General features: G+C 41.2%; 1 protein-coding gene across 1 annotated transcript in view; it reads left to right on the forward strand.

The window, feature by feature from the left end:
* The window catches only part of PROS1 (protein S), a 34,582-nt gene extending 24,087 nt beyond the window's left edge, over positions 1-10,495 (forward strand). Inside the window, exons 10-15 of the mRNA XM_068155273.1 lie at positions 96-285; positions 1,285-1,452; positions 2,376-2,544; positions 3,950-4,098; positions 5,639-5,852; positions 8,107-10,495. Coding sequence (XP_068011374.1) covers positions 96-285; positions 1,285-1,452; positions 2,376-2,544; positions 3,950-4,098; positions 5,639-5,852; positions 8,107-8,252 — 1,036 coding nt within the window. The 3' untranslated portion in view covers positions 8,253-10,495. The remainder of the gene's footprint in view (positions 1-95; positions 286-1,284; positions 1,453-2,375; positions 2,545-3,949; positions 4,099-5,638; positions 5,853-8,106) is intronic.
* Positions 10,496-15,382: the final 4,887 nt, after the last annotated feature.

The raw sequence follows: 15,382 nt of genomic DNA on the forward strand, positions 1-15,382 counted from the left end.
GGTTTTTCAATACCTTGTTAATGAGTCATCCTAAGCTTTACAGTATAGTCCATGTTTCCTGTCTTCTTATTTAAGATTCTTTATTCACAATTCAGATTTACAGCAGAATTTGATTTCCGAACATATGATGCAGAGGGAGTTATACTCTATGCAGAATCCCTTGACAATACAGCATGGATCTTGCTTGCTCTTCGTGATGGGAAGATTGAAATTCAATTCAAGAATGAATTTGGAACAAAAGTCACCAGTGGAGGCAAAGCCATTAATGATGGATTGTGGCATATAGTAAGCCGGGTTTTCTTCTCTCCTTTTCTTCTTTTAACCCGCTATGGGATCATCCTGCCTTGATAAGTAAAGTAGGGAGAAGCTAAGCAACTACTGAAAAGGCTTTAAATGATGTCCTCAAACCCCAGATTTAAAAATCAAAGAAGAAATGCTTAAGAATGCTTATATCTGGGAAACTGGGGCACCTGTCTGTGATCAAAACCAGAAATAATTACCACTATTTGGCAACATAAGAATTACTCTTTATGGTCACAAAAAGGAAAGAAGCAGAATATTTTAAAGTGTGATTGTGTAGTCAAGTGCATAGTTGTCAAGATACTTTGTCTTGCAAGCATATACATTTGCTAGAGCAGACATCCATCTTGTTCTTCAAACATGCATGCCAAAGATGGAAGATCTTGCTTGCTTACATGATCTATAAATCACACCAAATTCCTAACATTGGTTAGATTTTCTTTGTTTGTTTTCAAAGAGGGGACAAGAGAAGCTGGGAATCTATGCAGACCTCCTGTTCAGTGTAACTTCTGTTCAGTAATCCTGTTTAGTACAACTTCACTAAGGTTAAAAATATACCCTGATGCCTAAGAACAACAGGAACAAGCACTGAACCTATTTTGTCTGCGTGCTATCTGAAGGTTCAGTTCTCTGTAGCAGATTGCAGTGGTGTGGAGAGCTGTGTGACTGTGCACCAAATGTGGATTTGATACGGAGCAGTTGTAGAAACCAGCTTCTTGCAGGCTCTGTAGTGCATAAAGCAAACTGATCAGCTGCATGGGTTTACCCAGAGGTGGGATAAGGGTGGAGTAGAGTATCATCCTCCTGTGGATGTCCATGGATATGGACAGTTGTGATGACTGCATTTATGACTGCATTAAATCTATTAACATTATACATTCAGAGAAAATTTACTAATGCTTCATGCAGGTATATGCAATCAGTGTTTAAAATATTGTACGTGTTTGTGTGTGTATGTATGTAACTAACTGTATTTAATTCTAGATATCAGTTGAAGAACTAGAACACAGCATCAGTGTAAAAATAGCTAAAGAAGCTGTGATGAGCATTAACAGTCCAGGAACTCTTTTCAAGCAATCACAAAGTTTCCTGGAAACTAAAGTGTACATTGCTGGATTACCTCACAAAGTGGGCAACAGTCTTGTTAAGCAGGTAACTGAAACAAGAGGTCATTAAACCACAGTTTTGAAAATAAGCATGCACAAAGTTTTGTAGTTGTTAAAACACAGCACTGATGGCTTAATCTTTCAGGATTCTGTTCAGGATTCTGTAGCATGTTTCCTACTCTAGCTTTGAGGTTCCCTAAGTAACTACCGCTTCTGCCTTGCGAGCATTGCAGAGAGATTCGTGCTGCTTGCTTTTGCTAGACTCTGAATAGATAATGGAATTCACTTTGCAGGCAGCACAAGGAGCTTGCATTTTCACTAGGTTTTATAATAGCTCAGGATAGACAAGGGCTGTGATTCTTCCACTCACCCATCCTCAACAACTCTGTCTTGTGCTGGGTGTGGGTACAGTCGAGCCATTGAGTCTGATTTGCAGTCCAGAATTCGGCAGTTTAAACAGGGGTGCAAAAAACAGAGGTGCAAAAAGTTAACTGAAAGGCAGAAGCTGCATCTTACAAAAAGAATAAAAAATAAATCCATTCTGGATCAATAATGAAGAGGGCAAAAATAGGAAGTCATACAACATCCCTTTATCCAACAAAAAGCAATTCCTGAAATTCCTTCTTGTTTTGGTAAAAGAAGATGAAACCTTGAACAAGGAGCAGTTGTATTAATCACTGTCTCTCAGCTACAGAAAAGCTGTGGTGACCTGAACAGAAGGACAGCATGAGCTTTAAAAGTTTTGTACGGGTCACTGACATCAAAATAGGAAATGTTACTAAATCAGCAGTACCTTTTGATGACTGAGATACTAACTGCATGCCATCCCAGCATCAGTGCTGTAGCCTCTGGGAGCGATCAGGCTTTATTTACCTCCCAGAAGTAAGCTGACATGTCAAGTAGTGCTTATGATTAACAATTTTAAAACAACTTTGAGCTCAAACACCTACTGCTGCAATTCTTCTACAGATTAACCCTCGGCTAGATGGGTGCATTCGTGCCTGGAACCTGATGAATCAGGGACATTCAGGTGTGAAAGAAGTAATTCAAGAAAAACAAAGCAAACACTGTTTAGTATCAGTGGGGAGAGGATCTTTCTACCCTGGCACTGGAATGGCAGCATTTCAGATAAACTATAGTAAGTATTTTTCTCTCTCTCCCTGTAGATTTTTGTTGGACTGGTGGTGTAACTGATAAATTGTTAAAGAAAAAGAAACTAAGCTGTATGCCACTGCATCCAGTAATGATTCCCATAGAAATTTCCTTGAATGAGAATGCAGTCTCATTTCCAAAGTGTTTTAGGAAATGTATTCCTTGTTTGCAAAGCACAGGCACTGTTGGATGCAGTCAGTGTCCACAGATCATCAACGGGGAAGGCAGTCATGATCTAGTGGAGGACTGAGGTTGGAGCAGATGACCTTTGGAGGCCCCTTTCAACCCAAACCATTCTATGATTCTGTTTTACTGACAGAAAAAGAAGATTTGGTATAGAGAAAAGGATCACTGACAGTTGTGTGTGCAATTCTTCTCATCTAGAGGGTTTAGGTACATCTGTTGTTCTTTCCTGAATCCAGAACTTTATTGCCTGACCTCCTACCTTAACTTCAGTTTCATTAGGTTTCCTCTCATTCATTCCCTCGTAACATCCTGCCATGACTTCTCCTCACGTTTGTGTTTGGGCCTGCTGCCATGACTTCATGCCCTCTCCTTTGTTTTCTCCCCATCCCCCACCAAAGCTGAGAGGCTGCTCAAACCTAACACTGCCCTTCTATGAGCTTTTATAACCCAGTCTACCTGTTGTTTTAGATTTGTGTAGGAATCCATCCTCACCTCAGATTTTAGGATTTTTGCTTCCTCAAGAAACCACTAGATTGAGGTGGGGAGATGGGGACAAAAAAGTACAAATGATGACAAATGCTTTTTTTACAAAGAGTTTCTGTGTTGTTTGACTGTGAATGCATGACATGAAATTGCATCACACCGTTTGCAGATGTACTTTATGCACGTGCAGATTCCCATTTTAGTAGTGGAACTGCTTTGGAATGTGAAACTCTATGAGAACTGTAGAGCTTCTACTCAGTGGCAGTAATTTGTGAGTATATTAGATTTTTGTGAGTATATTAATTTATGAGTATATTAGATTTTTGTACCAATCTCTAAATTAGTATGGCACCTGTTCCACATTACAGTGGAGAGGATACAAGAAGAACAGTCAGATAAGCAGGGAAGATTAGGGGAAATGCAGGACTATGGTTCCTTTCTGTTCTCCTTTTTTTGTGTTTTCTTGGGGGGGGCGTTAGTTGCTGTTGTTTGGTTGGGTTTTTGTCAGGTTTGGGTTTTTATGTTTGTGGAGGTTTTTAATCTCTTTGGTTGGGGTTTTTTAGACTGGCAGTTCTTTCTAGAAGTTCCAAAGTTCACATATTTTTTGGAGGTTAGTACTTTTTGCCCCACAGCGAGAGCTTATTAAATAGTAATTTTTAACAACATATTAATTCTTCATTATCAGATGGATTTATTAATTTAAATTACTCTTTTTGCAACAGATAATCTTGACAGTGATGAAGACTGGCTAATAAATGTGACTCTGACTGTTCGCCCATCCACAGACACCGGTGTCATGTTTGCCTTGGTTTCTAATCAAACAGTGCCACTTGCTTTGTCCATAGTGGACTCTAACTCCTCTGACTCACAGGTGATCTTACAATTGTCATAGCAGCTGATACATGTACAAGTCACAGCTCTTGGTTTTGTCTTGCTTAACTTACTACTCCGCTGGGGAAAAATCAAACCGAAAGAGCTACTCAGACTTACTTGCTGGGGAGCTGGTAGGCTGAAAAATATTTTGCAAAGCACTTAGATCATACAGTGGTGTGCAGAAAAGACATGGCTAGTCACAATTGCTACAGCAGTGACTAAGCACTAACCATGGTTGTGTCAAGTCCTAGCCATTTCATCACATCATCTTTAACTTCTCCTTACAAATGCACAAAGCAAAAAGAGGAATTTGAGAGAACCAGAGTACTACAGTAATGGCATTGTGTTAGTTCTGCACATTGGCCACAACAACCCCATGCAGAGCTACAGGCTGGGGTCAGAGTGGCTGGAGAGCAGCCAGGTGGAGAGGGACCTGGGGGTACTGGTCGATGGTAGGCTGAACATGAGCCTGCAGTGTGCCCAGGCAGCCAAGAGGGCCAATGGCATCCTGGCCTGCATCAGGAACAGTGTGGCCAGCAGGAGCAGGGAGGTCATTCTGCCCCTGTACACTGCACTGGTTAGGCCACACCTCGAGTACTGTGTCCAGTTCTGGGCCCCTCAGTTTAGGAAGGAGGTTGACTTGCTGGAGCGTGTCCAGAGAAGGGCAATGAAGTTGGTGAGGGGCTTGGAACACAAGCCCTATGAGGAGAGGCTGAGGGAGCTGGGGCTGCTTAGCCTGGAGAGGAGGAGGCTCAGGGGTGACCTTATCACTCTCTACAACTACCTGAAGGGAGGTTGTAGACAGGCAGATGTTGGTCTCCCAGGCAGCCAGTACCAGAACAAGAGGACATAGTCTCAGGCTGTGCCAGGGGAGGTTTAGGTTGGATGTTAGGAAGAAGTTCTATACAGAGAGAGTGATTGCCCATTGGAATGGGCTGCCTGGGGAGGTGGTGGAGTCACCATCATTGGAGGTGTTCAGGAGGAGACTTGATGGGGTGCTTGGTGCCATGGGTTAGCTGTTTAGGTGGTTGGATTGGTTGATGGGTTGGACACGATGATCTTGAAGGTCTCTTCCAACCTGGTTTATTCTATTCTATAAGAAGGTCTTTTTGTCCTTTAGTTTCTGTTTACACCGGTTGAGATCAGGCATCCCGAGACAGAGTGTGATTAAACACTATGGCTGATCCATGCTTTTGTCCAAAATAACAACCTGTAGTGACTGGTTGGTTACCTTTGAAACTGCAGCAATACTCTTCTTGGCTGTAAGAGAAATAAGATTTCACCACAGAAGCATAGTCAAAGATTTTTTACAGTGAACATTCTCACTTATGAATTTAATGAATATAAATAAATGGCATTCGTCAGCCAAGGTTATGATTATGCATCAACTTTGATAACTTTTTCAACTTCAGATACTGTGTTTTTTAACATGTGGCTCCAGTATCTCATTTTTTTCTACTTCCAAATATGAAATGCATCAGAATTGTGTGTTAAATTTATATGTGGCATCTTTTGTGACCTACTATTCTTCCTTTTAGAAAATCATTGTGACTATTGGAAACATCACTGTTGCACATCTGGAATCAAAGAAATTATGTACACCCAGAAAAGTGCTGATTGGACTTGTAGTAACAAAACAGCAGCTTGAACTGTCTGTTGATTCACACACAGACAGAAGCAGTTCAGAGCAACTGTCTTTCTTGCATCAAGCAATGATGGCAAATATTGTTACCTATTTGGGTGGCCTGCCAGGTGAGCTTCATTTCTTTTCATTACTTTGATTTATTTATAGGAGCCTGATTATATTCAGCCTTACCCAAGCAAGAAGAAAGCCTACAACTGCACAAAAAGACACAGGTTCTTTCCCAAGTGCTTCTTGTTTCATACAGCCTATTCAGCTTTTGAGGGAGCCTGCTTTTCAACAGTAGAATTACTCAGCCCATTAAAAGGCACCAGTCTCTCTCTAGAGGTCTGAGTTTGGGAAATGTCGTGATTTCCAAGCTGAGGGGGACTGAGCATTGCATATTTCTGTAGTGCCACCAGCTGGCACAATTTAGGAACTGCATCAAGCATGTGAGAAACCTCCGCGTTTGTAAGTCAATGGTCAGATCTGGGTGAAGTAGAAGTCAGGAGCGTAATTGCAGTAGTTTAAGTCTGGTCAACAGACATGTGCAATATTTCTGAGACAGAGAATACGTTGAAACAGCCTGCATGTTGGAATTGACTTGTTCTCTACAAGTCTTCATAAGCTTGTAGTCAAGGATATAACAGCAAGGTGGAGGCACAAAATATGACCATTTCTCCTGCATTTTTTTAATGGATATTCAATATTTTGGGAACCATATAAGCAGAGAAGTTCAATCCAAACTGAGTGTGTAGAATGAGAAGAATGCACTAATGGTGCAGTCCTGTCACAGACCACACTAGGGGAGTGTCAGTGTTCTGTAATTCCTTGCTCACTTACAAAAGAGAGATGAAGTTAGTATTTACTTAGTAGAGGCAAGTCAGTAGGTTAACTGGGCCATATTAACTAAGATTCCAGTGATGTCTTCATCTTCATGATATTTAAATGATTCTTTATAGTGCATTGCCAGCCACAGAATAATTGGCATCTTAAGAGCTAAGACCCTGACTTCAGTTATGCATCCCAAATAGATAAGAAGCAAATATTAGTTACGTGACACTTCTTAAGTATAATCTCTCAGTTTTGAAAGGTATCTTCCACATGCAAATTAACAAAAACCCCATGAACGTTTTCAATTTCAGAGGTTTCAAAAAAGCAACAGAAAATCCTGTGTTGCCCAGATGACCCTCTCCCACAGCAGTCTGTTACCAAAGGCTGAAAATGTAGCGTAGGAAAACTACTTTAGTTTGGCTACACCAATTCACTTGCTCACTGTTATCTCACCCCTGAAAAGTCTGTGGAATTACTGAGCAGTGTAAAATGGTAGGTAGGGATCCTAGCCAAAATCTGGTCTTCATGAAATGCCTGAAGTCCTCATTTTTGATAGGCATTTCTTCAAAGTAGTACCAGTGTTGGAAGTGTGCCTCGTTGTTCCTTAATTCAGCACTGCCGCTGCAGGCTATGTGAGACTTCCATAGTTCTATGGTAGCAGCGTTACCATCACTGGAGTCAAACGAGCAGAAGGACACGATTCTGCAGAAGGGTTTGTGCAGTACTGCAGCTCACAGCAAAATAAAATCATGGCAACATGTCTTGTTCCCAAACAATCAAGTTTGTCTTTTAGGAGGGATAGGATGATTAACATCTGGAAAAACAAGATGATACTTGAGATCAGCTCTTAGGCATCCTCATCCTAATTTCCCAAGGCACTTGGATCATCTTATATCTGCCTTTTAAGAATCCAGTTGTAGCCTAAGACCTCAAAATAGTGCCTGTTTGGTTTTGTGCTTAACATTGTTTCCTGGAAGGAAGGATATCCATGATCCGATGTTTCCATAACCCAAATCATACCTAAATGAGTAACAGATTGAGTCTTTTACAGGGAATCCACTTCCAAGAAGCAGTAAGTAAGCAGTAAAGTAAGTGGGGTTCCCAGGGGTTCCCTAACCGAGAACTTGTAGATTCAAATTCAGAGTAGCTTTCTGGCAAAAGCAAGGTGGTTCTTTCTGTGACCTCTAAACTTAAAAGCACCTGTTTGTAGGTCAAGACAAGAGCCATGGGCTCCAGAGCACAAACTTGATTCAGTGTTGTTAGTACAGGAAATGCTACTATGAAAAAAAAACAAACAAGTGTGTTTAGGTTTGTGGATGGGAATACTCTTCTCACACAGACCTCAAACGCTGCTCACCTGTCTCGGTCTTGGTTGAGTTTATCTCAAATGAAAAAGGGAGATGAACTTCAGTGTTTCCAGACAGATTGCTCTTTTTTTTCCCTGTGGCTGGCTCATAGATGGGGAATGGAGCATTCCCCATGTTTTTGTTAATCTGAAAAGCAGGTAAGAATTTGCATGCATTGTCCTAAATTGAATGTGTTTCTGTGCAGATGTTCCTCTGGGTGCTACACTAGTAACCGCTTTTTATAATGGCTGCATGGAGGTGAAGGTCAACAACAGACAGCTGGATCTGGATGAAGCCATTTCTAAACACAATGACATTAGATCTCACTCGTGCCCACTGGTTATGCAGTAGCCCTTCAATTCTTAATTTAACTGTTTTCTTTCAGATGTGATTTGTGTAATTAGCCTCACATCACAAGTAAGCCTGTGTGATTCTATCCAAGATGTGACAGGAAAATAGTCAGCGGGGTGGGTTTCCTCTCTTTTACACACAGCTAGGGGGGAAATGCCCTCTCTCTTCAGCTGCAAAGAGACAATCAAGAACAGAATTCCGCCAAACCTTCTTTTGTTCACATCAGTGATAAATCTTGCAGGGTAAATGTATCATCTGTGTTCATACTATGCTCTTGATACATTCAGTTTTGAGAGAGAGATTTAGGAAGTTCTGTTTGGAACTAATTTCAATTCTTAATTTTCATATATCAGCAAAAAAAATTACAAGTTGCAGATTCTGTTAATGTATTTGAAACTAAAGACTTTCTTGGGCACAGCATACAAAGAAAAATCTCTCAAGTTTTCTGAAATGTGCTTTTGGTAAAAGGAAGGAACAGCTTGGGCACTGGACTCCTGGATGTCTGTCAATGGGTGTAGAAGCTGTATCAGTATCAGTAAGCAACTTCAAAACTGACATGCTTTTGTAAGTACTGACATGCTTTTGTAAGTAGCTCAGGTTGTGAAAAAAGCTCCTGTTATACTGCCAGCTTTAATTCTATCTTAGGAAGCCAGCTTTAGACTTTTCACAGCATTCTGGTAATCAAGTAATAGAAAACACAATGCAGGCATTGGGAAAACACGCAGGAGCACTGGTCTCCATCACAGGACAGCAAACTGGAATGTACTAAGTTGAGGAATTGTGTCAAACGTGTCTTCTGTTTGTGACAAATCTCGCACTCTTTAATATGAGCACTCTGTATTAGTCCATCACATTCCCATTATTTAGGTCGACTTTGCATTCACAGAGCCCCTGAAGACATTTGTTTGTGAGCCTAGCGGCAGCTCTCTGCACCATACTCCAAAGCCTAAATTATGCTAGCAACAACAGAATGTAAAGCCAGAGTCTTCTCAGCCAGCTTTAATGGAACAGTTAATTAGAAAAGTGTTCTTTTCCTTAGGTGTGCTCATTTTCAGATGTTCTGATATTTGTTTAACATTCCTTGAGTGTTCTTTGCACTTCCATCCTCATTTTAATGCAACCAGAAGCCTCCCTGTGAAACTTACCTAGTGGTTGTGTTAGCCCTGAATTAAATAAATAGAAGGAGAATTGATGAAAGCAATAAATACATAAAGTTATCTATCAGACAGAGTTGCTTATCTGCCAGGATTCTGGACCTGAGGTTTTCTTTCTTTGCTTGAGACACTGAAGTGGAAAGGTACGTACAGAAGGATGGTTTGTGACAATACTCATTTTGATGATTGCCTTTCTCCAGAGGTAATTCCAGTGACATGAGTGACATTTTTTCATTGTTGAGTACTCATAGTACATGAATATTAGAGAATCTGAACCCATTTTTCAACCTGGTTGCTTTGCTTAATTCCATTTCCCACTTGTGTAGTATAATACAGGACTTCCTCCGACTTTCACACCAGCCAGCTCCCATAGGTAGCTGCTTCTCCAGCAGCTATACTATGTGTCTAACACACAGGGGCTAATTACCAGTAAACTGCTAGTTCACTTTTCTGGGGCAGCAAGTTTAAAGAAAAAAAATCAACAACTTGATTTCTCCAGACCACATGGGGGAGAAATAATTGCAGAGAAACATCCCTTCCTGCTCTTCTCCCTTCCCAGCACACATTCTTCATTTGGGCCTAAGCTGCAGAATAACGTGACCCAAATAAGGAGGTTCTGCAGGCAAGGCAGAGGTAAACCGGCACTTTTGGCATCAGATGTATGATCACTAATCAGCAGCTCAGTATCTCAGCAGCTCAGCAGCTCCCACTAAATTCTGGAAAGACCTCGGGTCAGGCTCTGTCTTGTACAACAAACAGAAATGATGAGATGAGGAACACAGTGTTAGCAATAGTCTAAATGATTATGTCTGCCTATGTGAACAGAAAAAAAGGTTTGAGGTTTGTGTTGTGTGGTCTTGGGGCTTTTCTTTTTGTTTGCTTGGTTTGGGGCTTTTTAAGGTTTTGTTTAATAAATGGTATGGAGGGGAAATGAAAGAAAAACATTTCTCACAAAGACACCATTTCTTTTCTGGTTTTATGGAATGAGAGTTTAGGATGTTGTAGTTACAATGAAGCCTCTGAACTTTACTTTTTTTTATGTAAAAGTGCCTCCCTGTTGTAAGAAATAAAGCAGCATTTGCAAGCTTTCGTTGACGTCTCTTTGTTGAGTTTCACTGTGCCAGACTTGCCGTAGCGGTGGAATGGATTATTTGGGAGATTGTGATAATCCTTAGCATCAAAGAAAATAATTGACTCAAATTAGTATGCTATCCAGACAGGCATCCATCACCTCTATATAAAATGTTAAGTTTGCTGCTTGTTTAATATTGCATTAGGAAATTCTGCTTTGCTTAAAGTTATACGTGGAAGATAGGAGATCAGCAAAAGTTACCAATTCCTATGTTTTCTCCTTCATTGTATTTAGGCATAATCGTTGCAGAGCAGCTGGACCTTTAGGCTTCTTTAGCCCCTGTGCACCAAGTGTTACAAATCAGTATGTCTTAATTTCCTTTAAAATTAAATCTACTCAAGGAATTGGTTCTCATTTCTCTTAGAGCAGCTTGATTCTTACGAGCATGATCTACATTGACTTTACATGCTTTCATGCCTGCAGGTCTCCTGGTAGACTGAGGTCAGACACCTTCACTCTGGATACTCAAGATTAGTTCTAGAGCTGTCATCTTCAAAGAGAGGCCAAATTATTTTTGAGTCATTCTAGTCCTGCTTATTGCTGATGTTAGTCCTCTGATGTCATTACTCATATGTACATCATATTTTGTTGCCCTCTTGTAACCGCCCTGATTTGTGAGGAATTTCATGTTTCATCCAACAAAAAGAGCAGTTGTGTGCCAAAAGAATTTGATACAGGGGAAGACAGCTCGTACCATAGGGGCAAGTATCACTTTGTGAATAAAAAAAATAAAAATAACTGAAATACTCAGACTCTGCTTTTCCCCAGCTTCTATTCCTGACCGTGGTCCAGCAGCAGCAGCTCAGAGCTAATTGAGCTATGTTTGTGTCATTTTAAATAGCTTATTACCTGAACTGCTGCACTGGGCATATCCTTTTGTTCTAAGAGTAGTTAAATTTCAAAAGGAGTATGCAAAAAAGCATCTAAATAATAAGCTGGTTCAGACTATGACAGTAGCACAGTAGAGAAGAGACCTCAAAGATCATCAAGTCCGACCTGTAAAGGACTAAAGGAACTTTTGTGTTGCTCATAGGCACTTGAATCAATCACAGGGTTGCAAATTGGCACAGCTGTATGTTATTCAGGAGTTAATTATGTAGCCTTTTTTTAATATTAAAAAGAGGAGGGTTTAAAGGCATTTGTAGCATCTCAGCAAATAAGGAACGTGGGAAAAACACAAGTAACAAACTGGTATCACAGAGTACAGAGCCACAGAGTTCAAAACCACACCCAGACTGCACCCATCCACCTCCCCCAGCCCACTGAGCAGTTAGGTGCATTGTGTGAAAATCAGAGGTGCAAAATATACTTTGGTACAGTGGTATTTTCATACACAAGTGGTTAAACAATGAAGATGCCACCAGCTGCCCAAGCTAATGAAATGTGTAACTGCCTTTCAATAGAACCAAACTCAATCACAGCCTAAACTGAGCTAACCCAACTCAACCCAAACCTGCCATGAGAGCAAGCATTACTCTTTGCTAGCCTATGGTAGAATGCTTGATTATTCCCACCAGCTGGTCACAGATGCCTACTAACGCAGCCCACTGAAAAGCAATCTTCTCTTTTAAACCTGGTCAGAAGCCAACTTTTTGCTTAAAGAGTTTCTTCTGGAGCAGAAGGTTGTGTAGATTTAACAAACCTGTTTGCCTGGAACAGGCAAGCACTATCACCTTGTAATTCATGACCTTCTATTGCCACTCTGGGCTACAGAGGCATTAAGCAAGCTGCACAGATGAACTGAAGTTTGTGTCTTAGTCATAGTTTACACAGTTTCAAACAGTTTTTCAGAGGATTCTTAAGTAGCTCGTTGGCAGCTTCATGAAATCCTCATAGTGATGTCATTACTCTGCATTTTTTACCTTAGATGTGAAACAGGATGATACCAGGACCTACCCAAAACTGTCCTTCTATCCTCTGGAGTAGGCCAAACCCCACAGTCTTTGGGGTACTCCAATCTGGACAGAAGATGAGAATAGACCAGGTAAAAGAGTCGAGGGGCAGCTGTCCTGTCTTCACAAGTGAAGGCTGCTTTTTGCACAGTGATGAAGGTACAGTATTTCCAAGCATTCTCCCTATACAAAAGGGACAGTATCTTTAAATACATGATAGATAAGAACACATTTCAAGCACAGTTACCATAGGTCTTTTTAAAGCATGATAAGCCTTGCATTATTATTTTCCAAACTAGTTACATGAGGAAGAGTTTAAAGAAATAAGCCAACAAAAACTGGACTTTTTTCAAACAAGCAGACATTGATTTGGAGAAAGATGAGTTGGTAAGTTCTCTGCATGCCACCTGAAAGCCCAATCATTCTTTTAAATGATAGGAATTTTTTTTTCATGCTTCAGTCCTGCAGAAAACAAAACAGCTTTTACTGCTGTTGTAAAGCAGGGCACTTACAGAGTTACCCTCTCAACTCTTTGTCTTCTGCTTCCTTTCTTCTGAACTGGCTTTGGACTTTTATCAAAAGGTAGAAGACAGCAAGTGTCCCAGGTTCCCTACAACTAATGATATTTGCAGTTGATGCATTAAGCAGTTACTTTCTCTCTTTGGGATGTCAGTGATGCCATCTAATGAAGCTAAGTGAGGCAGAGCTATGTTCTCAAGGGCTGAAAATGTAGTTTTAGCTTATCTATAAGAACAAACTTTGCCGTTATTCCAAATGTCTGGCTGCTACTGCCGGAAGCCTGAAGAAACTGTTTCTAACCAAGGAAATCAATCTTACCTTAGACCTTGTTGTAGGTCTTTCTCGGTGTAAAAAACACCCTCCACCCTCAAAAAAACCCAAAAGTAAGCAACCTCAACCAGTCAAACTTTTAGAGTGGACATTCATTCTTCAGGGATATACAGAATGAATATTGCACAGAGCCCTGAAGCGCTTCATGCCTTTGCCCAGAGCCAATTGTTTTTCTTCATTATGCACACTGATTTTTTTTCTGCTGCTCATGTTGGGTCTGACTCCTAAACTTCAGTGTTTCTGTAGGCAAGTAGCAAAATAATACATGACAGAATGATCTCCAATGGTTGAAAGGGACATTAGGCATCCACCTGTTGTAGAAAGTCTGCAAAATGTCTTCTTTTTACACAGCCAGAAGTACCTGGTCTAAACTTAAACTGTGTGCTGTTCTTTACCAGAACAAAGATCAACCTGGATACAAACAGAGGTACTGTGGTTTGGGGAGAAATTCAGTAGGTCCAAAGATCCCCAAGTTCAAACAAAAATAAAACATGTTTGTGACAGTACTGCACTGGAAGATTGCTTTTAACTTGTGCATGATAAATATGATTTACACAGAGAGTGAGAAAGCAGCTTCCTAGAAGGAAGCCTGCACTTCTGGCTGTAGAAAATCTCCAGACTCAGAGTGCAGGCAGGGACTTTGCCGCAGAGCAGCATCTGCCTTGTTTGCACAGAGTAATGATGATTAAAAAACAACCTGTGGAATGGTCATGCTAGGAGTAACTTCTGTTTTGCTGGTGATGGGAAACCAAAAAAACCCACAAACAACTGGCTCAATAAATTATGTGTAGAGGAATTACTGCAAGTGTGCTTTCTTGGCTGGGGCTTTACATAGAGCCAGCAAGGGATTCAAGTAGGGAACTTTGAGATTAGTAGTTCTGCCTTCAGGAGAAAAAAAATTATCTGGAATCTAACTTTCTTTCCCTGTATTTCCCTTTCTAATCTGGACATGCTGGAGAGTTGGGAGGAGAGACATCTAATGAAATACAGCAGGGGCAAGTGTAGAGTTTTGCATCAGGGAAAGAACAACCTCATGTACCAGTATAGGTTAGGGACTGATCTGTTGGAGAGCAGCACAGAGGAGAGGGACATGGGGGTCCTGGTGGATAGAAGGATATCCATGAGCCAGCAGTGTGCCCTTTGGACAAGAAAGCCAATGGTATCCTGGGGTGTATTAGGACAGGTGTGGTTAGTAAGTCGAGAGAAGTTCTCCTCCCCTTCTACTCTGCCCTGATGAGGCCACATCTGGAGCATTGTGTCTAGTTCTGGGCCTCTCAGTTCAAGAAGGACAGGGAACAGCTTAAAAGTGCAGAGCCACAAAGATGATGAAGGGAGTAGAACATCTTTATTATGAGGAACGACTGAGGGAGCTGGGTCTCTAGCCTGGAGAACAGGAGATTGAGGGGTAACCTAATTAATGTTTATGTGAAGGGCAAGTGTCAGGAGGACAGAGCCAGGCTCTTCTCAGTGACGTCCAATGATAGGACAAGGCGGCAATGGGTGCAGGCTGGAGTATAGAAGGTTCCATGTGAACACAAGGAAAAGGTTTGTCAGGGTGACAAAACACTGGAACAGGCTGCCCAGAGAGGTTATAGAATCTCCTCCTCTGGAGACATTCAAAACTTACCTGCATGCATTCCTGTGTGACCTACTCTAGGTGATCCTTCTCTGGCAGTGGGGTTGGACTAGATGATGTTTCAAGGTGTCTTCCAAACCCTTAATGTTCTGTGATTCTGCCCCACTTTTCCCACACATTCTACAGTCTCTTCCTGCACAACGCTGACTGATCACAGTAGCCAGCAAAAAAGAAACCTCTTCCTTTGTGTTACTGTAGTAAAACTGACCAGCTTGCTGTGGGGTAGGAAGGCAAGTTCCTTCAGCACTAGTGTCATTTGCAATCAGCAGGTTTGTTTAAATGAAGATCTGTGAAGTTGACCTGGCAAAGAGCTAAGGGAGGGAATCTTACAAAGACAAGACAGCCCTGTTTTGGCTAAAACTGATAAAGCAGGGCTCAAATAATGTAAACATCCAACCTTGAAGCAGATTCTGAGGGCCAGGGTGCCCAAGTGAAGACCTCTCCTTAATTAACTGCAATTTTAATAT

Source organism: Melanerpes formicivorus, unplaced genomic scaffold, assembly GCF_026170545.1.
Source record: "Melanerpes formicivorus ecotype bairdi unplaced genomic scaffold, bMelFor1.0.p_v2 SCAF_30, whole genome shotgun sequence".
Lineage (NCBI taxonomy): Eukaryota > Metazoa > Chordata > Aves > Piciformes > Picidae > Melanerpes > Melanerpes formicivorus.